The sequence below is a fragment of the Antechinus flavipes genome, chromosome 3 (assembly GCF_016432865.1).
Source record: "Antechinus flavipes isolate AdamAnt ecotype Samford, QLD, Australia chromosome 3, AdamAnt_v2, whole genome shotgun sequence".
NCBI lineage: Eukaryota > Metazoa > Chordata > Mammalia > Dasyuromorphia > Dasyuridae > Antechinus > Antechinus flavipes.
The window spans coordinates 74,709,189-74,732,865 of record NC_067400.1 but is presented as its reverse complement, the minus strand read 5'-3'; the positions used below and the strand labels follow the sequence as shown (position 1 = coordinate 74,732,865).

Here is a 23,677-nt window from a genome sequence, read left to right as displayed (position 1 = left end):
TAAAAGTTTTTTTTTTCCATTTTGTCGATACTACCTAGAATAGCCCATTACTCTCATTTGGCTTCAAAGTAGGATTTTAATGGAGAGACTTTACATAAGAAACAAAAAAGTTAAATAACAGTGGACATTTGATACTAAAGCAATATCATAGAAATTCAATGTTCTAGCTTAGTTGTTAATTTCTCCATATTTTTGCTATTCCAATAGTATTCACATTTTTCTTGGTTTCCCAATAATGAAACTCAATGACACTCTATATTAATTTGGGGAATGAAATTAATACAGGAGTTGAATATAATTCCTAAGTATGACATAACTATCAATTGCTGACTGGCTTGCCAATTGAACAAGACCCATTGGTTTTCTTTGAACAGTATTTTCATTGATTTTGTGTGTGTGTGTGTGTGTGTGTGTGTGTGTGTGTGTGTGTGTGTGTATTTTAAAAGAAGGGGAATGGATAAAGGAAGAATGAAAGACAGCATAGTTTCCATGGAAAAAAGCAAGCTTCTGATATCTCCATTGTCAACAATCAAGTGCACATTTTTCAATTGCTTCTCATTCCTACCTGAAAACTGATATGTTGAAATAACTGTCTTATTCATCTTCAATTGGAGGAAAGGATGGCAATAATAATCAAACCTATTCCCTTTTCAAGGACACTACTTTTTTTTTTAAATGAGACTATTTAACTCTTAGTATAGTACTTGGCACATAGTGGATGCTTAACAAAAATTGATTGATAAATCTACTCAAGTAATTGTAAAATGCATCTTAAGCTCCAGCAAAAAAAAATCATATGAGCTATTTGTAAGTGCTATGACCAAATTTCCAAATCCACAGCCAATCTGGAAGTCATTAGCCAGTAGTAAATGATGAGAGAGCTAATACATGCTAGGCAGCAGCTCCATATAGTAAAATATCAAGAATAATTGGTGGTGGTGGTGATGGTGATGATGATGATGATGGTGGTGGCGATGACAACAGCAAGAAGGAAGAGGATTATGTAGAGATCCACTATGATACAGTGGGAAGAGTACAAAATTTAGTCAGAGGACCTAGGTTCAAGAGTTAATCCTGCCACTTTAGACAAGTCACTTAACTTCAGTGAGTCCTCATGTGAAATGAAGAAATTGGACTAATCATCTTTGAGTTCCTTTCCAGTTCTGGAAGTGATGAAATTCCTTTGCCAGCAAATGAAAACTAATTTTGGTTCAGTCAATATGTTGACCATAGCTATATGACACCTTCCCTGATCTCAAAATATAAAACTAGGAAGATTCAGAGACTTGGCGCATATCATAGATGTAGTCTAGATGGCCAATCTGGGGTCTAAGGAGAATTGAAATTTTAAATTAAACTGTTTCATTTCTCTAAGTAAAAAGATATAGGGAATCAGTATAACAGTTTGGGTTCCAATGAATGCTTTGAAATCATGACTATGCTTTCTTCCATTTCCATTATTAAGCAAAAGCCCAAAATTTAGAGGACTTTATTAAAATCTCACAGGAATATTTTTATAAGATTCATTCATGATTTACCTTTGGAGGATGTCCTCCAGTCTTTTGACTTTTCAAATTGCCTGTCCATCTTCTGTGTCTTATCATTTCTTCTCTCCCTTCCTTCCTCTTTTTCTTACCTTCTCTTCTCTGCCCCTCTCTCTCTTTTGTTACTATAATAGAGTAACTCTTATTGCCCTTGAAACTGCCCTTATTAGCAATCAGCAGAGACTATTATATAGTCTCTTTTTAACCAAGTAGAGGAAACTTGAAAAGGAATTATATATATATGACATTCCTAATATACATTGTAAAAATGTATGCTCTCAGAAAAGGAAATTGGTTTAATTATTATTTCCACCCTTCTTTTTATTTGAAACTAATTTGTATTTTTACTATGTCCCCAGCATTTAGCCCAATGCCTATTACATAAGAGATATGAAATGCTTATTGAATGAACTGAATGTATATTTGCACATATGAGAAGCAAACCATTTATCTCACCTGAGTATTGCCTTTAAGGTTGGATGATCCCTAAGAATTTTATCATTTGTGGCATTAAATGTTCTCATTCTTCTTAGAGAAAAGTTCTTTTCAAGCACACACAAAGGGATTTCTAATTCTCTATCCTTCCTTAGTCCTTGAAGGTGTAGAAAGAAAAAAACATTTCAAAGCAGAGGTAGAAAAATGCTATCCCTTCAAATGCTTCAATTGTTAATATTTCTCAAATGCACTATCCCCAAATCCACAATTTTCTTTGCAATGATATTTTTATTAAAATAATAATGGATGTTTTTAGTTTTTGACAGTGAGAATTAGAAATAAGAAATAAAAAGGAAATTCAATTCTGAGAAAATGGACTTGATATATGAATATCTAGATAGTGCCTTGATTCTCTAGTGTTTGTAAGTTCAAAACTGCCAACAAATAAATGCACTCCATGTCCTACTCAATGAACAGACCAGAACCCATAGTAAGCAAATGATTTTTTACCAATTTATTAGCTATGGATTATTTCTTATTATGACATCACAGACACTTCTACACTGAGTTTCCCTAAATTTTAGAAAGGCATTAATAAAGTTTTTTAATTAAATTAAATGATAGTACAATTATTATTCCTTCAAATGCTTCAAGTGTTGGCATTTCTTAAATATGTTATCCCCAAATTCACTAATGTGCAATTTTCTTTGCAATAATATTTTTAATTAAAATAATGAATGGATGTTTGTAGTTTTAATTATTGTTAAACTTTGAATTGTTTGAATGGCAGTACTCAAAGAATGGTCATTAATGTTTCAGTTTCTTCTCTTAAAGAGCTCTCAGATAGACTGCTCCCTTGATCATTGTTTGGCTCTTTCCTGTTTTTTATTTATATCTGTGTCTTGAATAAAGGCATGGCTGCTGTATTTAGAAAACTTGAAGATGACCCAAAATTCAGAGAGATATAGCATACTAAATGACACAGTGATAACCCAAAGATATTGGCAAGTTGCAACATTAGGTTGAACCTAATACAATTATTTAATAAAATAAAATGGTGATAAATATAAAATATTTTATTATGGTTCAAAAATTAATTTCATGAATATGAGATGTGGAAGTATGACTAGATTATGACTTATCTGAAAAATAAATCAGAATTTTAATAACCTAATAATTTGGTATGTGGCTATATAGCAATTTCTCTAGTATAAGATGAGAAATTGTAGCTAGATAGCAATTCATCTGAAAAAATGATTTGGATTTAATAAGTTGCCCTAAAAGCTTAATATGAATCAATTGTTTAATATGCCAATCAAGAATTCTTGGATTACACTGAGAGAGATAGCATGGTGCCCAAGAAGTAAAGAGGTGATATTTTCCACTGCTACCTATCCAGAAAGACCAGATCTGTCTGCTGTGCTCAATTTTAAGACATCAATTTTTAGGTATAATATGGAAAAATAATTGGAATTATTTTGCTTGGACAAGAAAAAAAATTAGGGGTAATATTTAGCCCCCTCTATTTAACTGTGAATATTTTTAAAGATTGTCATATAGAAGTGAAATTATATTAGGTTTTTTTTTTTCCTGGACCTAGAAGGAAGAAGCAGGAACTATGTGTAGAAGTTACAAAGGCATAAATTTAGGCTCAGTGCAATACCCCTAACATTAGAGCTGTTCCAATGCACAATGAACTGCTTCCAAGAGTTAGTATAATGAGTTTCTCTGTCTCTTCTATCTCATCAATCAAAATCAGTATGACCACATGTCTGGTATGTTACAGAGAGAAGTCTTATTCAGATACAGAATGAACTTATTGCTCTTGAGGTCTCTTTACTGAAATTTTGTGAGATTCTTTGATTTTTAAATACACAGTTTAAAAAGTATTAAGATTATCTACTTTAATAAATATTTAAATACCAGATTATAAAGGGGGAAATTTGTTGTCTTCTCCATCTCCTATAAATATCTATGAATATCAATGAATTAAGATGTTTCTTATATCTTAGCTTCTGATTTGGTTCCTTTCTTTGTTAAAAAAAAAAAAAAAAAAAAAAACTTTCAATCATTCTGCATCATCTGCCAAAGTTTCAGCTCCTTAAACCTGACTGCAGTGGTTTTTGCAACTGGTATAACTCTATTTATTCCATTATATTTCATATTATTGACCATTACATGCCACCCAAACGTTACTATGCATCCTGTAATTCTGGAACTCCTTTATTATACACTTTGGACAGCTAAAAACCTTGACCATCCGTTACATTCCACCTTACATATCAATTTCTCCATGACACTTACTTTATATCGCTTTTTGGAAATAATATTTTCTTCTTTATGTTTTTGAAAGTTTAATAAATTTTTAGAATCTGATAGAATTTGAATTGAATTGAAAGGAATCCTGACTGAAGCAGTACTGCCACCTGGTGACATTACTGTCACATTGCAAGTTCAGGACTTTTTAAAAAGGAATAAATCTTTTCATGACCTTTGAATCTGTCAATTTAAATTTAGTATACAAACACCAATCAATTCAATTCAACAATCATGTATTAGGCATCTGCCATGTGCAGGGATCTTTGTCAAGAAATTAAGTATAATAATAAAATAAAACATAGTACCTGCCCTCAAGAAGCTTATAATCTAATAAGAGGGATGTGGATGTGAGTGTATATATGTGTATGAATAGCTATCTATAAAGTCACAAGAATGAGATAAGTACAAAAGAGACTTTTATGAGAAAGTTGAGGACAAATAGATCAGTTACAACTAAAATCAATGAAGGTTTTATGGTGGTCACAGGCACCTGTAATGTGGGTTTTGAAGAAAAGGAAGTATTTTTTCAGACATATAGAAAGGTCTTTTCAGGTATGAGGAATGGTTTAACTAAAGAACAAAATCAAAAAAAGAAAATGTGATTAATGCAATTTGGCTGGAATGTTACCTTTTTGAAAAGGAGTATTTTGGGATAGGTAGGATGAAGCCAGATTGTGCAGAGTCTTGAATTCTAGAATAAAAAGTTTATATTGCTTGGTTGGTCATAGGGATCTATTAAGGTTTGCAATCAGGGAATTGATATGAACGTCATATCATCAGGCATCAGTATAAAAGGTAAATTGAAGAGGAAAAAAATCAGAGGCAGTAAAACCAGTCAGGAGACTATTAAAGTATTCTTAAAAAGAGATTTTGAGAGTCTGAAATAGTGAGAGAAGAGGAGAAAGGAGGAAACAGAAGAAACTGCCAAAACAGAATTACCATATGACAACTAATTGATTGGCTGGATGGTGATAAATGAATTTAAAAAATGAACAAAAATAGGATGTTAATATTTTGAACATGGAAAAATCACTGGAGACATGATATCTGCTTTCATATATCTACTTAACTACATATTTTTGTGTGATCTTTGGCAAATCATTTAGCCTTTCTAAGTGTTAGTTCTGTGTAATAATACTAGAAACTGTCTCTGATTCTTTAGACTGTTCATAAAAATATGTTTGGTATATTCTTTTTCATTTAGTGCATTCTTCTTCATATTTGTATATATTTTTGTACATCCTTTATTAAAGTCTATTGTATTCGAAAGTCAAGCACTGTTTCTTTTTAATCTTTGAATCCTGGCTTTGAATTTTGCATAGTTAATACTGCTTCTTTGAAGACAGAGAATGGAACACAATGACATTTTAAAACCCCTGCTAATCCTAAACTCTACAACAAGTTATAGAATGTTGACAAGATTATATCACAGTCTCTGATAACTTTCAGTAACATTGGTTACAAAATACTTTTCATAGAGTTAAATCTATTTTTTATTTATTTTCATTATAAACGTATTGATGAAATCACACACACACACACACACACACACACACACACATCCAAAGTTAAGATGAACTGAAATTGTTTTCTAAAGAAAACTTTCAGATTGTAGCATAGTGGAAGATATAGTACTAAAAGCTATAGTAATTTTCACACTCTACCATTTCATTTTTTATGATCTATCCCTTACAAACCCTACATATATAGAATTGAATTGCAATCATTCTTGTCTGAATACTTAAAATGTCTAATAAAGCTAAGTTATAATATATATTTTACCAGTGTCACCATCTAATTGTATTTTGTATTGATTAGTTCTATATTCAAGACATCCAATCATAAAAAACCTCATGATCAACTGTACTGATTTTCTAATTCTGAAAATCTATCAAAACTCAATTGTTTGAAATAAAAGATAACCTATATGTATTTTAATACAGTAGGCAGTATTTAATATGTCTGTATATACTTGTCTGACACTAATGGAGATAACTTTGATGATTTTTCTGTTTCATTGGCTAGTAGTGCTCTATGATTTCCTAATATTACTCATTAGAGATGGTTTCTATAATAGGATTAGTGACATAAAACCAAAATACTGCTGAGATGATGCTGATGTTTTAACCTGCTCTAATTACAGGAAAGGTCACAAGGGAGAAAAGAATGGCAGATGATCGGAAAGATGAAGCTAAAGCACCTCACTGGACATCAAGTCAACTGGCAGAGGCATCTTCCCACCCACATTCACCTGAGCTTAAGGAACAAGCAGGAGCAGGGGATGGAATAGTCCGAAGCGCCAATGGATTTCCATACAGAGAAGAAGAGGAAGGTGGCTATGGAGATCATGGGCAACAGGGTACCTATTCAAGAACCAAAGAGAATGGGATTAATGGAGAGCTCACCTCAGCTGAAAGGGAAACAGCAGGTAAATAAAGGCTTTTCTTTCTCACACCTTGATTTCTGGTTTCTGGTTCAATATTATCTGGAAAGAACTTAGGCAGCACATTTTCTTTCACTATTAATGAATTTGAAATATAAATTATACCAGAAAATAGAAACTGAAGAAGAAGATAAATTATGAGGGAAAAGAGAAAATATGTTCATGAAATAAGCTGGATAAAAGTGTATTCTTTATTTCCTTCTTTTGTTTGTTAACTATTTCAGCTTCATTTTATATTATAACAGGAGAATGAGTTATTTAGGTGTGATTTTTTTAAAAATCTGGTAACTACATCCATATCCCATTACTAATGTCAAAATTTTAAAAACTTAAAGAGCTTTTGTATGATTATTGTTGAAATATGAACACAGAATACTACTATAATTCATACTAGGTAACATTCATTAATAATCAGATCACTAAGATCTGTCACTCATGTGGCTTTCTTGCCTATAAATGAAGGAAATCATTTCCATTCTTGAATACCACTAAAATGCTGCTTCAAACTTTTTTTTAATGTAATGCGCAATTTCTTGGTACAATTATTTTGCATATCTCATTATTCTATGATTCAGATTCTGGTTGGTATATTTCCAAAGGACAATTTAAGTCATTTGTTACCTACCCACATTGAAACTTTGACTCCATACAGTCTCAAATCATTTTTATTGCTGTTACTATTAATAAAAATATTATTAACAGCTGTTTTAGTGACAATCCATCCCTATGCCTGTAACAGATAAGTCTGAAATAATTACTAGTTTGGAGCTCAATCTGCATTTCAAATGAAATCAAGTGAGATAATATATGTAAAGTGCTATACGAACCTTTAAAATGTTATGTAATTGTGAACTATTATTGCTACCATTATTATTTCAGTGCCTATGTGCCTTTAATGATAAATATTCAATTACTTTCATAGTAACTTGCACAGATACTATTGTGGAAAATTAAATGAACCCTAAGCATCCAATAGAAAGATAATCTGCTTCTGAAAATCATCACATAATCTGTAAAATATGATTCTTAATCTTGGAATAATATTTTAGCCAAAGACTATAGAATAAGTGGGAGCAATCGATACTCAGTTGCAAGGAAAACCAATTAGGAAGCTGGTGAGGAGGAATGTAGTGTAAAAAACAATGGAAAAGAAAGAACAGTTCAAATAGATGCTGAAAATTACACATTGAAATAGAAATTGAAAGCTTTTCTCTCTATAGGTGCCATTTGCTAAAACTTCTTTTGACTTTTTTTCCCCTAATATAATAGATATCTAGATAAATGTCCAATATTAAATCTATTGATGTATTCATTGTAAGTAACTCATTAATGAACTTTTGATACTGTCCAGGTATGGTGAAAACATGTAATTCAATATAATAAATGAAGCAGTTAAATTTGAGGTGATCTTATATTCATGTCTGTGAAGATGTGGTATTGGGTTTAGCCATTTCATTCTGCTTCCATTACTGAGAAAAGATTATAAATCAAAATATAATTTAGAGATCTCTCTGGTTAATCTCTTTGGCTTTCAGGATTAATAATGAGATCAGGGAAATCAAGGATTGATAAAAAAGTATACATGTAATGTGTGCATATATACACATAATAATTTATGTATAAATACATGTCCATGTTCTTATCACCTTTGTGATTCTGATTTCAAAAATTTTATGTATGTAAAGTATCTGTAAGGAACATGCTGAATATAAATAGAAATATGTATTCAATAAAAAACATAATGTGTTTTTTAGACAAAATTCTATCAAGAAATTAAAATTAAAATATTAGGTCAGATGAGATTTCTACATGAGCCCACAGAAAAGGCAATTTCCTAAATATTTATTTCTAGTGAGTAGAATAGGTTTTCTAAAAATAATGGTCAACTAGAAGCTTATAAATCTCTGGCTCATCACATTTCAGATAAGTTTTATGTACTTATTATGATTATACATATTTACTTGACATCATAAAAACATGGTTCTATTGCTAGAAGCATTTTAGGTGGGCCTACAATGTTCAAGGCATGATAGCAGCCTCAGAAATTGATTCCATATTCTCAAGGAGCTTATATTCAACTGGTGAAAACAACATAAATTAATACAAAATGCAATAGAGAGAGGCAGACAGACAGAAACAAAGACAGAGGGAGGGAAAGAGGGAAGAAAGAAGGGAGATAGAGAGACAGAGAGGAAAGAAGAGAGGGGAAAAGATGCACATGTATGTAAATAGATAAAATTTTCCTAATGAAAGGCCAGACTTGAGCTAAGCCTTAAAAGGTTAGGTTTGCAAGAAATGAAATTGAGGGAAGAATATTTTAAGCCAGAAAAACAAACTGCTTATGCTAAGAGATGGCTGGAATGTAGAGTGTGTGAAGGGAAGTCATGAGATCATCTGGAAAAAAGAAGGTGGAGATTGTGATGGTAGAGATTGGGATTTAAATGCTGAAAAGGGAAGTTCATATTTTATTCTAGAGACCCATGAAAGTTTCTTGAGCAAGTGTGTTATGTGATCAGATCTCTCTATTTTGGGATATGAATCTGGCAAGATTGAAGAGGGAAGAGAGTGGAAACAGGAATCCAGTTGCAGAATTGGAAGAAACGATACTTAAGTACAGTCTTTCTTCCCATGCTAAAATCTGCACTACAAAATTTCTGACAGCTTCTGCTTTGAAAACTTCAAGAGTCAATTGTATCATTCTATAAAAACCAATACATTTTAAAAATTGTTGGTTCCCCCCACAAGTACTGTCAAAATCTTCCTCTTCCTGACTTTAAATTATTGGTCCTAATTCAGTCCTCTGAAATTTAAAAAAAAAAAAGCCTATTCTATCTTTGACCTGACAGACCTTCAAATATTTGAACAGAGCTATAATAATATCTCCCCACTCCAGGTCTTTCCCCCAGACTAAACATCTTGCATCTCTTCAAGGATTTCTCAAATGAATGGTTTCAATACCCCTCATTATCCGAGTCACCCTCCTCTAAATTAACTTCAGTTTGTCAATGTCTTTTTGAAGAGATTGCTTTATTGGGGATTCTGATTCATAGCACTGGTGAATTCACTCAGTATAATATATTGATATAAAGACAAGCTGAGGTAAATGGTTCTATAAGGAGAATCAACAATGGAGTCACCTCTTGGGTTCCTCTCCTAATGGCCTACATCCAACTCAGGAACTGATATCTCTATTCATGACTGCAAGTGACCCTGTATAAGTGTGACCTGTTGCCACAAGGATTGTATGATTTTATATTCAAATTTCTTGTGCATGCTTTACAAATAAAACAGACAAGTCTAAAATAATCAAAGTCCCTCAGACATGAATATACTAATCATGATCAAGTCATACCCAAACTGGATATCTACATAGGTACAATTCCTTTGGTGCCTCATGGTGATAGCTTTTAAATGCAGTAGATATTCCCAACTTTTTTCTCTTATCCTCTCTCTCTCTCTCTCTCTCTCTCTCTCCATATATATATTGTGCATATATAGCCAGATCAAGAAAGATTTTAATGCTCTTAGGTTTCTTATGCTCTTTTCCTAGATACTGTAGTTTTACTAGGACAGCCCAAAATGGCACTTTTTTTTTATCAGACTTGTTATATTGTTTATAGGAGCATTGCATTTAGAATTTGAAAGGACCTTTGAAATTATCTTGACCACCTTCCTCTTTTTACTGATGAGATACTGAACCACAGAAAAGGAAGATGGGCAGCCTAAAGTCACATGTCTAGTAAACAAAAACCAGTATTAAAACCCAGAATTCTTTTCACTATACTAGATTGCCACATATGACACTTCTTTTCAATTAAATTAAAACTTTTGGTGATTTCTTGTGGAATAACTCTTACTGCCCATGTTTTCCTAACCTTTATACATTTTCCTTCCTGCTCCCCACCCTGGAATCTAAATGGATATGTGTGTGTGTGTGTATCAATATTAAATTTTATTTTGTAATTTTAGGTGAGTTTTTCCAATATACTGAACTGTTTTTGTGTCTTGGTTATCTTTGCTAAACATATCTTCCCTGTCTTCATCCAAGTCATTTAAAAAATTCTGTAATAGGCTGGCACAGGAAACTTAAACAACCTGTGGATTCATCAATCTCTCCTTTCAACTAGTCCACATTTCTATGTCTTGAGAGACTATGAAATGCCTTATTGAAATACTAAAACTATTGTTTCTACAGCATTCATCTTATCTACTAGTTTAGTAATCTCATAAAAAATTAATTTTGCTTCACTTAAGTAAATTCATTCCACCCCTTAGCAATTGCTACTTCCTCTTTCTGAGTATTTACAAATCATATGGTTCATGAAACATTTTGATTTTTTTCCCCCTGAGGAATATACAAGCCAAGTATCTATACTTTTTGGAACCATTTTCTTTCTCCTTTGAAAATAATATTATTGTTGACCAGTGATCCCTGTCAGTCATCTCTAGTCAGATCCATAGTTTCTCCAGAGAGGAATAGGAGACAGAGCAAGAAAAGATGGTTCAGAAGTCACATGTATTTCTGGTTCTGCCACTGGTGACCTACCAAATAAAGAGAAAAAAGTTCTAATTTGTTTTTGCCTTAGTTTTACCATGACTTAGGAACTGATAAAACAAATTTATGAATGAAATTGAGATACCTAGATACATATGTGTGTATACACATATAAAGAGTTGATTTAATTGTCAAATGTCTTGTCACCAGCTTGCTATAAGATTCAGAACAAATTAGTAAAACTCCTATGCCTTAATTTCCATTCACATATAAAGATATCTAAATAAGAGGTGACAAACTTACAGCTGCAGACCATAAAACTCTCAAGTGCTGGTCAAAACAGATTAAGATGTAATTTAAAATAAATAAAAATATAATTCAATATAGATGGCTAATTGGTGGCTTTCTAATTTGATATATAATCTGCAAGAATTCATTTCCATCTGAGTTTGACATCCCTGCTGTACGTAGGAGAGGAGGAAACTAGATGAGAAGAGGGAGGAAGGGAGAGAGGGGAAGAAAAGAAAGGAGAAGAGAAAGAAAGATAAAGAGTCAGAAAGACCAAAAAAAGAAAGACTGAGAGAGAAAGCATCAGAGAGAGATGAAAGACAGAGAGAGAAATGAGAGATAGGAAAGTTGATATGTGGGGAGAAGTGCAAACTTAAGATTTTATGAGGGTAAACAATTTCATTAAAGAAAGTCTTCCCACCAATGTAAATCAACAAGGTTTACAACTTATGGTTTTAGGAATTGCCTTGGGTACTGAAGGGTTAAGTGGTATGCTCAGAGTCATAAATGCTGCATTGAGCTGGCTCTGAGTTATGGAGAAGCAGAGATTGGGATTGATAAGGAGCAGTAGGCAGCCTTAAAGAGAGAAGTAAAGAGACATGAGGAAGTGGTAACAAGGGAAAAGGAAGAGGAATCCCTGTGGCACTACACAGTCCCAGACAATCTTCTATGTGGGAATGATATACTTACATCGCATATAAAGAAGCCAGAGATTTCCTATAGGACATACATCCTTTCTGTTATGCTCAGCTAGCCTGCAGAATGTGATTGGTGAATGCTGCTCAGTCCCAATTCCATCATACACACATTTTTCAGACATGTTCAACATATAGATTTTCCATCCTTTCTCAATAAGAAGAACGTAGTTTAATTTCCAACACAGTGGGAGAGAGGAGGAAAAGGGGGAGACAGACAGGCAAACAGACATACAGCTGACAGCGAGACAGAGACAGAGAAGACAGAGATAGAGACAGGTAGCTGACAGAGAGAAACAGAGACAAAGACAGATGAATACATAGACAACTGACAGAGAGACAGAGATAGACAGGAAGAGACAGAAAGACAGAGAGACAGAGAGCTGACACACACAGGGACAGAGAGACAGAGACAGAGAAAGAGAGACAAAGGGAAAGACAGAGAAAGAGACACAGAGATAGAGATAGATAGATGACATAGAGAGAAATAGACACAGAGATAGACAAACAACTGACAGAAATAGAGACATACAAAGAGACACAGACAACTGACAGGCAGAGACAAAGACAGACAGCTGACAGAGAGAGAGAGAGAGAGAGAGAAAGTGAAAGAGAGAGATAAAAACAGAGACAGAGACATCTGACAAACAGAGAGACAAGAGACAGAAAGACAGAGAAGCAGGGAAAGAGATGCAGGTAAAGGCAGACAGAGACAGAGAGTGGCAGAGACAGAGATAGAGAGAAAGAGAAGGAAGAAAGGGGGGAAAGACAGAAACAGAAATAGATGCAGGAAGAGACAAATACATAAGACATTCCTACATGGGTAAAGGAGTATGTGGGGGCGTGTGAATGACATAAAGACAGAGACTGAGAAAGGAAAGAGAGAGGGAGGGGGGCAGAGAGGGACAATGATAAATAGATATAAAGGGATAGAAAAACAGAGACAGAGAAAAGAGGCAGGACATACCTACTCTGCTAAAGTGGAGGCGGGGGAGGCCCATGTGTAGGTGTGACAGAAACAGAGAAATAGAAAAGAAAGGAGATGGAGGGAAGGAAGGGGGAGGGAGGGAGACATTCAGAGGCAGAGAAAGAAACACAGAGACAGAAAGAAGCAGAGAGAGAGAGAAAACACAAGTAAAGGTGAGTGGGTTGGTGTGGGTATGTACACGTGAGGGGTGTGTGTGTGTGTGTGTGTGTGTGTGTGTGTGACAAAGAAAAATGAAAGGAGAGGGAGAGAGACTAAAAGAGAGAGAGAAGACAAGAGTTAAAGGCAGACAGAGGCAGAGAGTTAGAGACACAAGCACATGAGCCTACACAGGTAATGGGGAGGGGGATATGGATGTGGGTGATATATCCAAGGATGTCCAGTCCAGATAGCCCTGTATGTGAGGGAGGAAGGGGGGAGGACATAGGAAAGTGGAGTTGTTATTGTGTGTGGATCTATGCAAGTGAGGACCCCCCCCATGTCCTGCTGGTAAGAATGTGAATGCATCAAAGCCAAGCTGCCACCACGGAAGAAGCAGGGAAAGGGGGAAGGGAGGTTATATGGGTAAAGGGAAAGATGTTGGTACTGGGAAACTGCAGAACAAAGCATTAGGTGAAACGGGGAAAACCAAATTTTGATCCAGTCTTGGATTTCAGTCATAGCCTTGATATTATTAAGTATTATTAATTTTATTAATTATTATTAAGTAAATGACCCTAGATTCTAGGGTTTTTTCATTTATGAAATAAAGACATTGTATCATTTGGCCAATATGGTCCCTTCTAATCCTAAATCTATTCTCCTCTGATCCATTATATTTTCTATCTTCCTAGAAAGATTTTGTAGCCTATTGATAAATAACAAATTTAGCAAAATTGCCGATTTCTTGGGCATGTTGTTTAAATGTTTTTTGTAATTATGGAAACTGGTTGGGGCCGGGGGGGAAATAGAATCATTGAGCTTGCAAAAACTGTCAGAATTTCTATTCGTACTCTTTCATTTTACAGATTATATTGCTGAAACCCAGAGAGGGACCATACTAGTTCGTAGTGAGGCTGTAACCCAGAGATTTTGGGATTAAAGTCCAATGTTCTTGTCTTCTGTTAAAGAAGAATATCGTGTTAGTTTGCTTTTCTAAATGACAGAAGTTTAGAATGCTAGTTCTACATTTTAATGTAAAGGAGAAAGGAAGGAGGCAGTTCTGAGATGTTTATAGATGTAGGGGCATTGAAGCATTTAAAGACAACATTTTGAGCTTTTACACTACCATAATGTATGATCCCTTAAATGAGACTTAAAATTATATAGGAGATGGGAGTATGCAGTGACCACCTCTCCAAAAATACAATGGGGTAGACTGCTTGATTTGCATTTAGTTAGTATGAATATTCCACAATACGATGTGAATCACCCACCTTTTCTAAATGTCCTCTTGTTTCATCATAACATCCTCTTACTAATTTTTTTTGTTGTTACTTTCCTACTCCCTACCAACATAATTAGAAGTATGGGGTTATCACAACTAATACAGTAAAAACTTGCTATGTTTTTATGTTATATTCAGACATTCTTTATGTTAAATTTTCTGTAACAGCTAAAGATTTTTCCTTCCTAATTCCCTAAAATAAGCTTGTTAGAATTAGATGTAAAATATAAGTAGAAAAAAAAGAATTTGAAACAGTTTCCTCTGACTACAATATGTTAACTTTACTGCATAGACTTTGTGACAGATGCTTAGAGCTGCTTACAGACCATCTTAGCTACTTGTTTCTTGAATGAGTTCTGGCCCCCACCCCCTTTTTATCATAAGGGCTAGAATGCTGGATTTGGACTCAAGAGAACCTGTATTCAAAACTCATATCAGAACATTTATTGTCTGTGTCACTCTAGACAAATTACTTAAGTCTCCAAGCATGAGTTTCTTTATCTGTGAAGTGAAGATAATAATTGTAGTATTTTCCTCAAAGCTTAGTGAGACTCAAATGAAGCAATGCATCTAAGCCTATTTGCAAATCTTAAAGTGGCACATATATATCTGTAATAATGAATCTCAGAGCTCTTCTACATAGATCTATGTTTGTCTACAACAATTTTCTACATTTTGATCTTCAGTAATTAATGTATATAAATGGTTAGATTGACAAATGAGAGAGAGAGAGAGAGAGAGAGAGAGACAGAGAGACAGAGAGAGAGACAGAGAGAGACAGAGAGAGAGAGACTCGATACTTACTGAAAGAGACCTAGAGGGGTAAGGAGAGACACTTATCACGTACTTACTCTGTACCAGATACAGTGATAAATATTGGTGATACAAAGGCAATAAGCAAGAGTCCCAATATATAAAGAAGAGCTGTGCTGGGGGCAAGGACAATGGCATAGAGGTGGCTGGGAAATGAGGGATAAAAATCACTTGTAAATGTGCCATTAAATAAAATTACAAATTCAGGAGTTTAGAAAAACTTGGAGAAGGAGATTGGCATCATGCAAAAGTGAAGAGTTATGTGTACTGCTATAACTCCCATCGTATGCTCCTCTACATTTTTCCTAGCTCCAATTCTGGTCTCCCTCTCCATCCTCTCTACCATCCCTAACTGTGCTTTATGACAAGTTTTTAGATTTGTCAGTAAGGTATACATGATGCTAAAAATGAGTATGTGTATATATTATAAAATATGTGCAGTAATATTTATGTACAAAACAGAGTAAATACAAACCCCCTCCCTTTCTTTCTCTCTCTCTCTCTCTCTCTCTCTCTCTCTCTCTCTCTCTCTCTCTCTCTCTCTCTCATCTATCTTTCTCCTCTATCTCTGTCTTTGTCACTCTCTCTGTCTCTGTTTCTGTCTCTTTGTCTCTTTCCATGATTCTTTCCCTCTGTGTCTTTCTATCTCTCTCTGTCTTTCTCCCTCCTCTTTTCTCTTTATCCTCCATCTCTCTCCCTGCTCCTCTGTCTGTCTCTTTTCTATCTCTGTCTCTCTCTCTGTATGTACTTGCCTGTCTGTCTGTCTCTCACTGTCTCTCCTCTATATTTCTGTCTCTATCTCTGTCTTTTTTTGTCTCTCTGTCCCTCCTTTCCTGCCCCCCCCCATCTCCATCTTTCATAAACAACTCCAGCAATTCTAGAGACTGCAGATTTCTTTTCTTGGTTGCCATGCCAACCACTCACTGCTCCAGTTGAGATTTCTCTCTGAGCTCCACTGAGAGAGACAGGGTATATAGTCTGGAGTTATTAACATTCAAGGAAGGATCTGCAGAAAAATAAACTCTCTGTATGTGCAGGTTCAGAGCCTGACTTTGTAGAGGAGGGGGAAAAAAAGGAAGATCTTTTTCATTTTTTCCACCTTGCAGGCCAGGTGCCCAAGGAATTTAGGGAAAGTGAGAAAATATATGGATAACTAGGACAAGAGAAGTTAAATAAGGTTTATGTTTGAAGTGTTTGCATTCTCTTCTCTCAGCACTAATACCAAAAGAACCAGGTCATTCTGTTTGGTCCTCAGTTATCAGCAATATTTTATTTGGGGGAAAGAAGGGGTGGTTTCTATTGGTGAATAAAATATAAAAGAGCTAAATGTTGAGCATTAGATTAGGTGAGAGTATGATAAATGATTAACTTTTGTAGCCCTAATAAAGTATAAATATGTATAGAACACATAGCAGCAGGAATTTTCATTCATCAATCAGAGTAATCCCAGGCTCAATTCATGGTCTGCCTCCTCCCAATAAGAAGCAAATGGAACAAGACTAGTGGCAGTAGTATAAAAATTTATTAAGCACTTACTATGTTTTACACATTGTGCTAAGTACTTTATCTCCTTTGGTCCTCACAAAGTACCATTGGAGGTAGAAGCTATTTTTATCTCTCTTTTACAATTGAGGAAACTGAGGCAGGCACCTATTAAGTAACTTGCTCAGTATTACTTAGTTGGTAAGTGTCAGCAGCTGTATTTGGAAGTTCTGTCTTTCTGAATCCATGTCCAATGCATCAGTCAGCTGTATATATCTTGTCAAGTCCTCTAAACCTTGACAAAAATATACATGGTCTGATAAGCAAATGATTCATAAAGTCAGTAATCCCTAACAGCAGTTTCAGAAAAATCTAGCTCTTCCAGATGGATTAAATAAGACTCAAAAACCCAAAGGCAACATTAATAATAAAAAAACCTTTTGTTTTATTCCATGGAATTAAATGACTGTCATGTATTTCTGTTTGTAAGGAACATGATATTCAAAAGATATGTTTTAATTAAAACTGATATTAATACAGGTAAGTTTCCACACCTGTTAAGAGAATTTGTGATTCTTAAACAATAAAACTAAATTTATGTCATCCACAAAAATTAATCTTATTATATTATAGTTTTACCTTGAACTATTAAGAATGAGATATCCCAAGTTTTAATAGGCTTTCTTCAGACTGTCATCATAAAATTACCAAATTTTCTAGTGGGAAGGGAACTCAGTGGCAGTCTAGTCAAATTCATATTAGAGGAAAAAAAATCTCCCATAGCAAGAAAACAGGTGGTCATTCAGCCACTCTTTATAGACCCCCAAAGAGGATGAAACTCATTAGTACCCAAGGCAGCTCATTCCACTTATAGAGAGCTCTAATTGTTAGGTCATTTCTTCCTGACATCAATTCTAAATTTAGCCCATTCATAATTCTTTCTGTTTGTGACAAAAGGACAAATTCTATTCACTATTACTGTTAACCATCAATAATTTAGATGTGTTGGTAGAAAATTATTTGATAGCTCCTGATAGTACATGGCTCACTAATTAGTTCCTTATTCATTGGATTATAAAATAGTACATGGAGAACAGAAAAAAACTTCAGAAACTATTTAATGCAATATTGTAATGTTACAGCTCAAGAAACAGAGGGCGATAGTGACTATCTGATTAAATTCAAGGTCACACAGACAGTAATCAAAGGCAGCATTTGAAAACAAATCCTCTGACTCCACAGTTATCTGACTATACAGCACCATTTTGGAATAATGCTGACATTTTAGAAAAATAACCAGGGGCTATTTAATCTCATAGTTTTACTTTTTCATTCTTATTTTTCCATGAGTACAATCTTTCTGTTTTGGTTTGGTTTGAATTTTGTCAGTTGATCTTCGCATTTAGGGGGTTACTTTTCTTATTGCTTTCTCCACTGTTTTGGGAATTTATTTGTTCTATTTTCTCTTTAGCTTAAAAAAAACCTGTTATTTCCCTTTAGAAGAATATTAAATTATTTTAAATACCTTTCTTATTCATATTAAACCACTACTACCTTTATCATAAACATCATTACTTTGCTGATTACTGTTTGGCTCTCTTGGCAGTTTCTTGATTTTAAATCTCTTTTCTGTCTTTATTTACTCAATCAATGAATTGTGCCCTACATCAGCCCCTCCCCAAAATATATAATTTAATTATCATTTCTAAAGGGCCTACTATGTTCAAACACTACAGATTAGAAAGACATCACAGACCTTACCATATTTAAATATCAGAGATCTTAATGTGATATAAGAGGTATATTTTAGCTACTATGAAATGAGGGATGAGGGAGTGGCAATTGACTTAGGAATAAGAAGACAGAAAAATTCATTAAAATATTTTTCATTCTCATTAAGTGACATTAGTGGTTCAATTAGTAAGATTTATAAGAATTCTGCCTGCAAAAGACATTCTGCTGTCCCTAGCCTGTCTCTGAATGTAAATATCTAGCACTATTTGACTTGCTAAGAAAAGAATTTTTCCCTGGTGATGAAAAGGCTTCCTCCCTGTTAAGATTTTTTTTTTTTGGTTTGGTTTGGTTTGGGGAGATTTTTTGGTACAAAAAGGCAATTCCTATCACCCTGCCTTACTTTTTGAAGGCTGATTTTGTTTAAGGTACATTGTAAAGGGCCAAGCAATTTATATCTTTTTACTGTTGCTCATGAAATCATTAAGATAAGCCCTACCTTTTGCCTCCTTTGAAGTTTAAAGTTTTTCTCCATCCTTCCCCCAAGCCACATGAACACTCATGGCACACACACACACACACACATGCAATACACGCACACTCTCTCACTGTTTCTGAATAAGTTACATGGCAGCATGTCTCTTAATAGTCTGGGGAATTGTCTAGAAATTAATCTTGGGAACAGATAAATAGTGCAGCTGGTGCTGCATTGCAGATCTAATAGTTTAAACAATATCTGAGTTGGCATCATGAGGCCCCTAGGGAAAAGGGCACCGTATGGCTGCATACACTCACTGTAGCAAGTCTAGCAGTATGAGTCACAATCCAGCTACGATTACTGAAAATGGATTTCAGAAGCAACATCATCGTTGAGCCATATAATAGTAAAACTTATGCCCTGGACAACCATATTTATGCCACTTTTTATTTAGATACCAAATATTATTTTAAAAACATTGATCATAGGTCCTTGATGTATTGATATGTATATAATATAAATGGAATTGTATGATTTTTCCTTAACATTTTTCTTTGTCCTCTTAAAAAATCATAAAGTAATATAGTTCATGGATTTATGACTGATTTGAATTATATTGAAATCCTAAGAATTATTCATTCTCAATAGCTCTTAAGCAAGCATTAGTTCAGAAACAACCAAATTCAATTAAGAAAAGAACACAAACCTTTGAGTTTTGTGAAGTCCTTTTCTGAAAAAAAAACTCTAGAAGATGGAGAGCAGAAGCATTATTCTCCTTCATTTTCTTTTTTGTTTTTTTTTTAATTTTATTATTTTTATTACAGTTTTTTATTTTCAAAACATATGCATGGATACTTTTTCAACATTGACCTTTGCAACACTTGTGTTCCAAATTTTTCTCTCCCTTTCCCCCACCTTCTCCCTTAGATGGCAAGTAGTCTAATATATGTTAAATATGTTAAAATATATATATATATGTTAAATCCATTTTTATGCAATTATCATGTAGCACAAGAAAAATCAGATCAAAATTGAAAAAATTTGAGAAAGCAAACAAAATGCACGCAAACAACAAAAGTGAAAATTCTATGTTGTGATCCATAATTCAGTTCCCACAGTCTGAGTCTTTTTTTTCATATTGGTAAAATAGAGATCTTGCTATGGAAGCAATTGTTGAAGTTATCTAGTCCAACTCTAAGGGCCAGACTTGCCCAATGACACCCGACTATTAAGTATCAGATTCAAGACTAATCCAGAGCCTGTAATTTCTAGTCCTGAACTCTTTCCACTATCTATAGGTTAATTATCTTAAAGGGTTTTGGTGAAGAGTGTGCTTTTTTAAGCCACATAAATTGGAATGCTTAAATTATTTGCCTTTCAATAATTTCTCCAATTCATTCATTTTATCATGGATTTAATTTGGTGGGAACTAGGTGGCACAGTGGATAGAGGACCAGCCCTGAAGTCAGGAGGACCTGAGTTCAAATATGGTCTTAGACACTTAACTCTGCCTAGCTGTGTGACCCTGGACAAGTCACTTAACCCCAATTGCCTCAGGAAAAAAAATTAATAATAATAAGATTTAATTTGGATCACCAAATTTTTCCAATAGGTCATTTTGATTGTAGAGATAATTTTTGAGGGAAAGAGGCTACTGAGAAAATACTGAAGTCAAGGAGGAGGACCAACAAGCCATTGGAATAATCTAAATCCCATATGTTCACACAAAGTTGGTATCTGGAGGAAAGAAGCAGGAAAAATTGGAAAGTACCAAAAATAGGGGAAAAGAAAAGAGATGAGTTAAAAATTATATCAAAGCTATGAGCTTGAAGGACTAGCCAGATAGGAATTCTAACAGTAATAAAGAAGTTAGCAAGTTATGATGGTTTGTAGGGGAGTGTGATTGACAGTTTTGAACATCTTTTGTTCAATATGACCCATGGATAGTAGAATATACTGAACTAGAAAAAAATATATAAAGTAGAGATTGCTTAACTAGATCTAGTAATTGCACAGCAGAATAGTTAAGTAACCTTTTATAGTTCATTATGTTAACTGAGCTTCATTTGTTTGACAGGTGGTTAGAAATTTGAAATGCTCTTGAAATATTGTTAAAGGAATACTAAAAACAAATACCCCTTCCTTCTTCAAGACTTAGTTTTAGAATGGTTGAATAAATTATGACATATGAATGTTATGGAATAAGAAATGACCAACAGGATGATTTCAGAAAGGCCTGGAGAGACTTGTATGAACTGATGCTAAGTGAAATGAGCAGAACCAGGAGACCATTATACACGGCAACAAGATTATATGATCAATTCTGATGGAAATGGCTCTCTTCAATAATGAGATGATTCAAACCAGTTCCATTTGTTCAGTGATGAAGAGAACCAACTATACTCAGAGAGAGGAATGTGGGAACTAAGTGTGGTTCACAATATAGCACTTTCACTCTTTTAGTTATTGTTTGCATTTTATTTTGCTTCACTTTTTCTTTTGTGTGGCACAATAATTGTATGAATATGTATGCTTATATTGGATTTAACATATATTTCTACCATGTTTAACATATATTGGACTACTTGCCATCTAGGGAGGGCATGGGGAAAGGGGGGGGAATTGGAACACAAGGTTTTGTAAGGGCTAATATTGAAGAATTGTTCATGCATATGTTTTGAAAAATAAAAGGCTTTAACAAAAAACAAAGATTCTAGTTTTAAAATAAGAATGATCTCATCTTTGAGCCCGTTTATTTCATTTTTGGCAAATGGATTATCTAACTCTTGGACCACATAAATGGATGACTGAAGTCAAAATATTCAGTCTTTTCTCATTATTCCTTAAGAAATCATACCTAAATTATCTTAGACAGATGGTTGTTTATCTTGTATTTTTAAATGATACCAGAGAAGGGACTTCTAATAATATTGCTATTTTATTTCTTTCAAAAAAAGCATTTACAGATAAAAATTATTTGAACATCAGGGTATTTCCCCTTCAATTATATTACTCATATGAATTAATGATTTTTTATGATTTATATGTTAAGCAGTATAGCAAAAAAATCAACAACATAAGCTTTTTAACTAGTCAGTAGTTACTTGAATATTTCAACAGATCTATGATCTCTGCATGCTGATGCTCCCCTTTGGAATAGCTCACAGCTTAACTATGTTTTATTGTTATTATTTGTGCTATGCAATGCTTATTCCCAATATTCTAGAAGCAGGTAACCTTGCACAGTTCACCCTCACTTAAATCTAATTCATTTGCAAGTCATGGCATCACCTCCCCTTCAAGAACTAAGACAAACTACAACAACAACAATAAGAAGTCTTCTATAGAAGACTTATTGAACATAACAGTAGTCTTCCTTATGGGTTATCAAAGCCATTCATCTTTTATCTCTCATAATCAATCTACCTCCTTTTCCAGGCATACAGATTCTAGATGTTGTTAAACCACTTTAAATATTCATCATTGATAATATTCCAGAATCTACTTGCACCCACCTTAACTTCATCTTCCCATTGCCTTTTGGGTCATTTCCAATTTTGATTCTTCTGAGATTGCAGCATACATGATTCCTACGCATATAGCATAGGAAAGGGGGCAGAAAACAAGGAATAACTCCCATTTCCTGAAGAACTTTCTTGACAGTAAAATGTTGATAGTGAATGGAAAGAAGCTATTACTATTTCTTAAATTAAGAGACTAAAAGAATCAGATAGACTAGATTCCATGGATTTCCTGTGAATTTTAAACTCATACAGGAAATAAGGCAAAAAGTTTAATTCAAAAAGAACATAAATATGCTATCTTGAAAGTCAATACATAGGTTCAAAGGCAGTGTCTTTATTTTAAAGACAGAAGCGAATTAACACTATTGAGGAAAAAATAAATTAGGATTAGCTAATTTAGGGAACTGATTCAAGTCTTAAACACCAATGGAAAAAGGTACCCAAAATTCCATAGAGCCCATGCATGTGGTTTCTACATTAGATTCTCAGTAAATACTGTTGATCAACATGAATGCCCATTTTTTCCTCCTGTAGCTTATTCTTTCTAAACAAGTAGGTCATGTAACTCTATCATTTTTTTATGTATTAAAGCCAAGATTATATGACTATAGTATTATGTTACTTGAGAGAAATGAATTGGTTGATCATACAACAAGAGCAAGAAATAAGAGATGGATAGTCTGGGTGTAGCACTGTTGCTCTCATAATATTAAAAAGATCTAGAGGAGGACTTCTGAGAGAACTTAAGAAAGAATATGGATAAAAGCTACACAGTAGGAGAAAACACAGGGTTGTTGTAGCAACCGGCACCATTGAAAGGAATACTCAAATCAATGAAGTCAATTGAAGTACCAAAAAGCTTTGATAATGATTAAGAAAGTTAAATGGTACTTTAAAATATGCTATTTACCTCACAACAAAGTGACAATTTTTGCTTTTAGTTCCTAAACAAGTAATTCATAAATCAGACTACTATTGATTTTGAGATAAAGTAATTGATATATTAGGGAATCTTCTTA

At 34.0% G+C, this 23,677-nt stretch overlaps 1 protein-coding gene across 24 annotated transcripts in view; it reads left to right on the top strand.

The window, feature by feature from the left end:
- MAP2 (microtubule associated protein 2) overlaps positions 1-23,677 on the top strand; it is a 350,338-nt gene that overhangs the window by 249,758 nt on the left and 76,903 nt on the right. For 23 of the 24 annotated variants that reach the window (XM_051983642.1, XM_051983645.1, XM_051983661.1 and 20 more), the window contains one exon: positions 6,442-6,726. In XM_051983642.1, coding sequence (XP_051839602.1) covers positions 6,465-6,726 — 262 coding nt within the window. In that variant the 5' untranslated portion in view covers positions 6,442-6,464. Of the gene's footprint in view, positions 1-6,441; positions 6,727-13,272; positions 13,360-23,677 lie in introns of those variants that run through there. The other variant, XM_051983657.1, reaches the window with a different exon arrangement.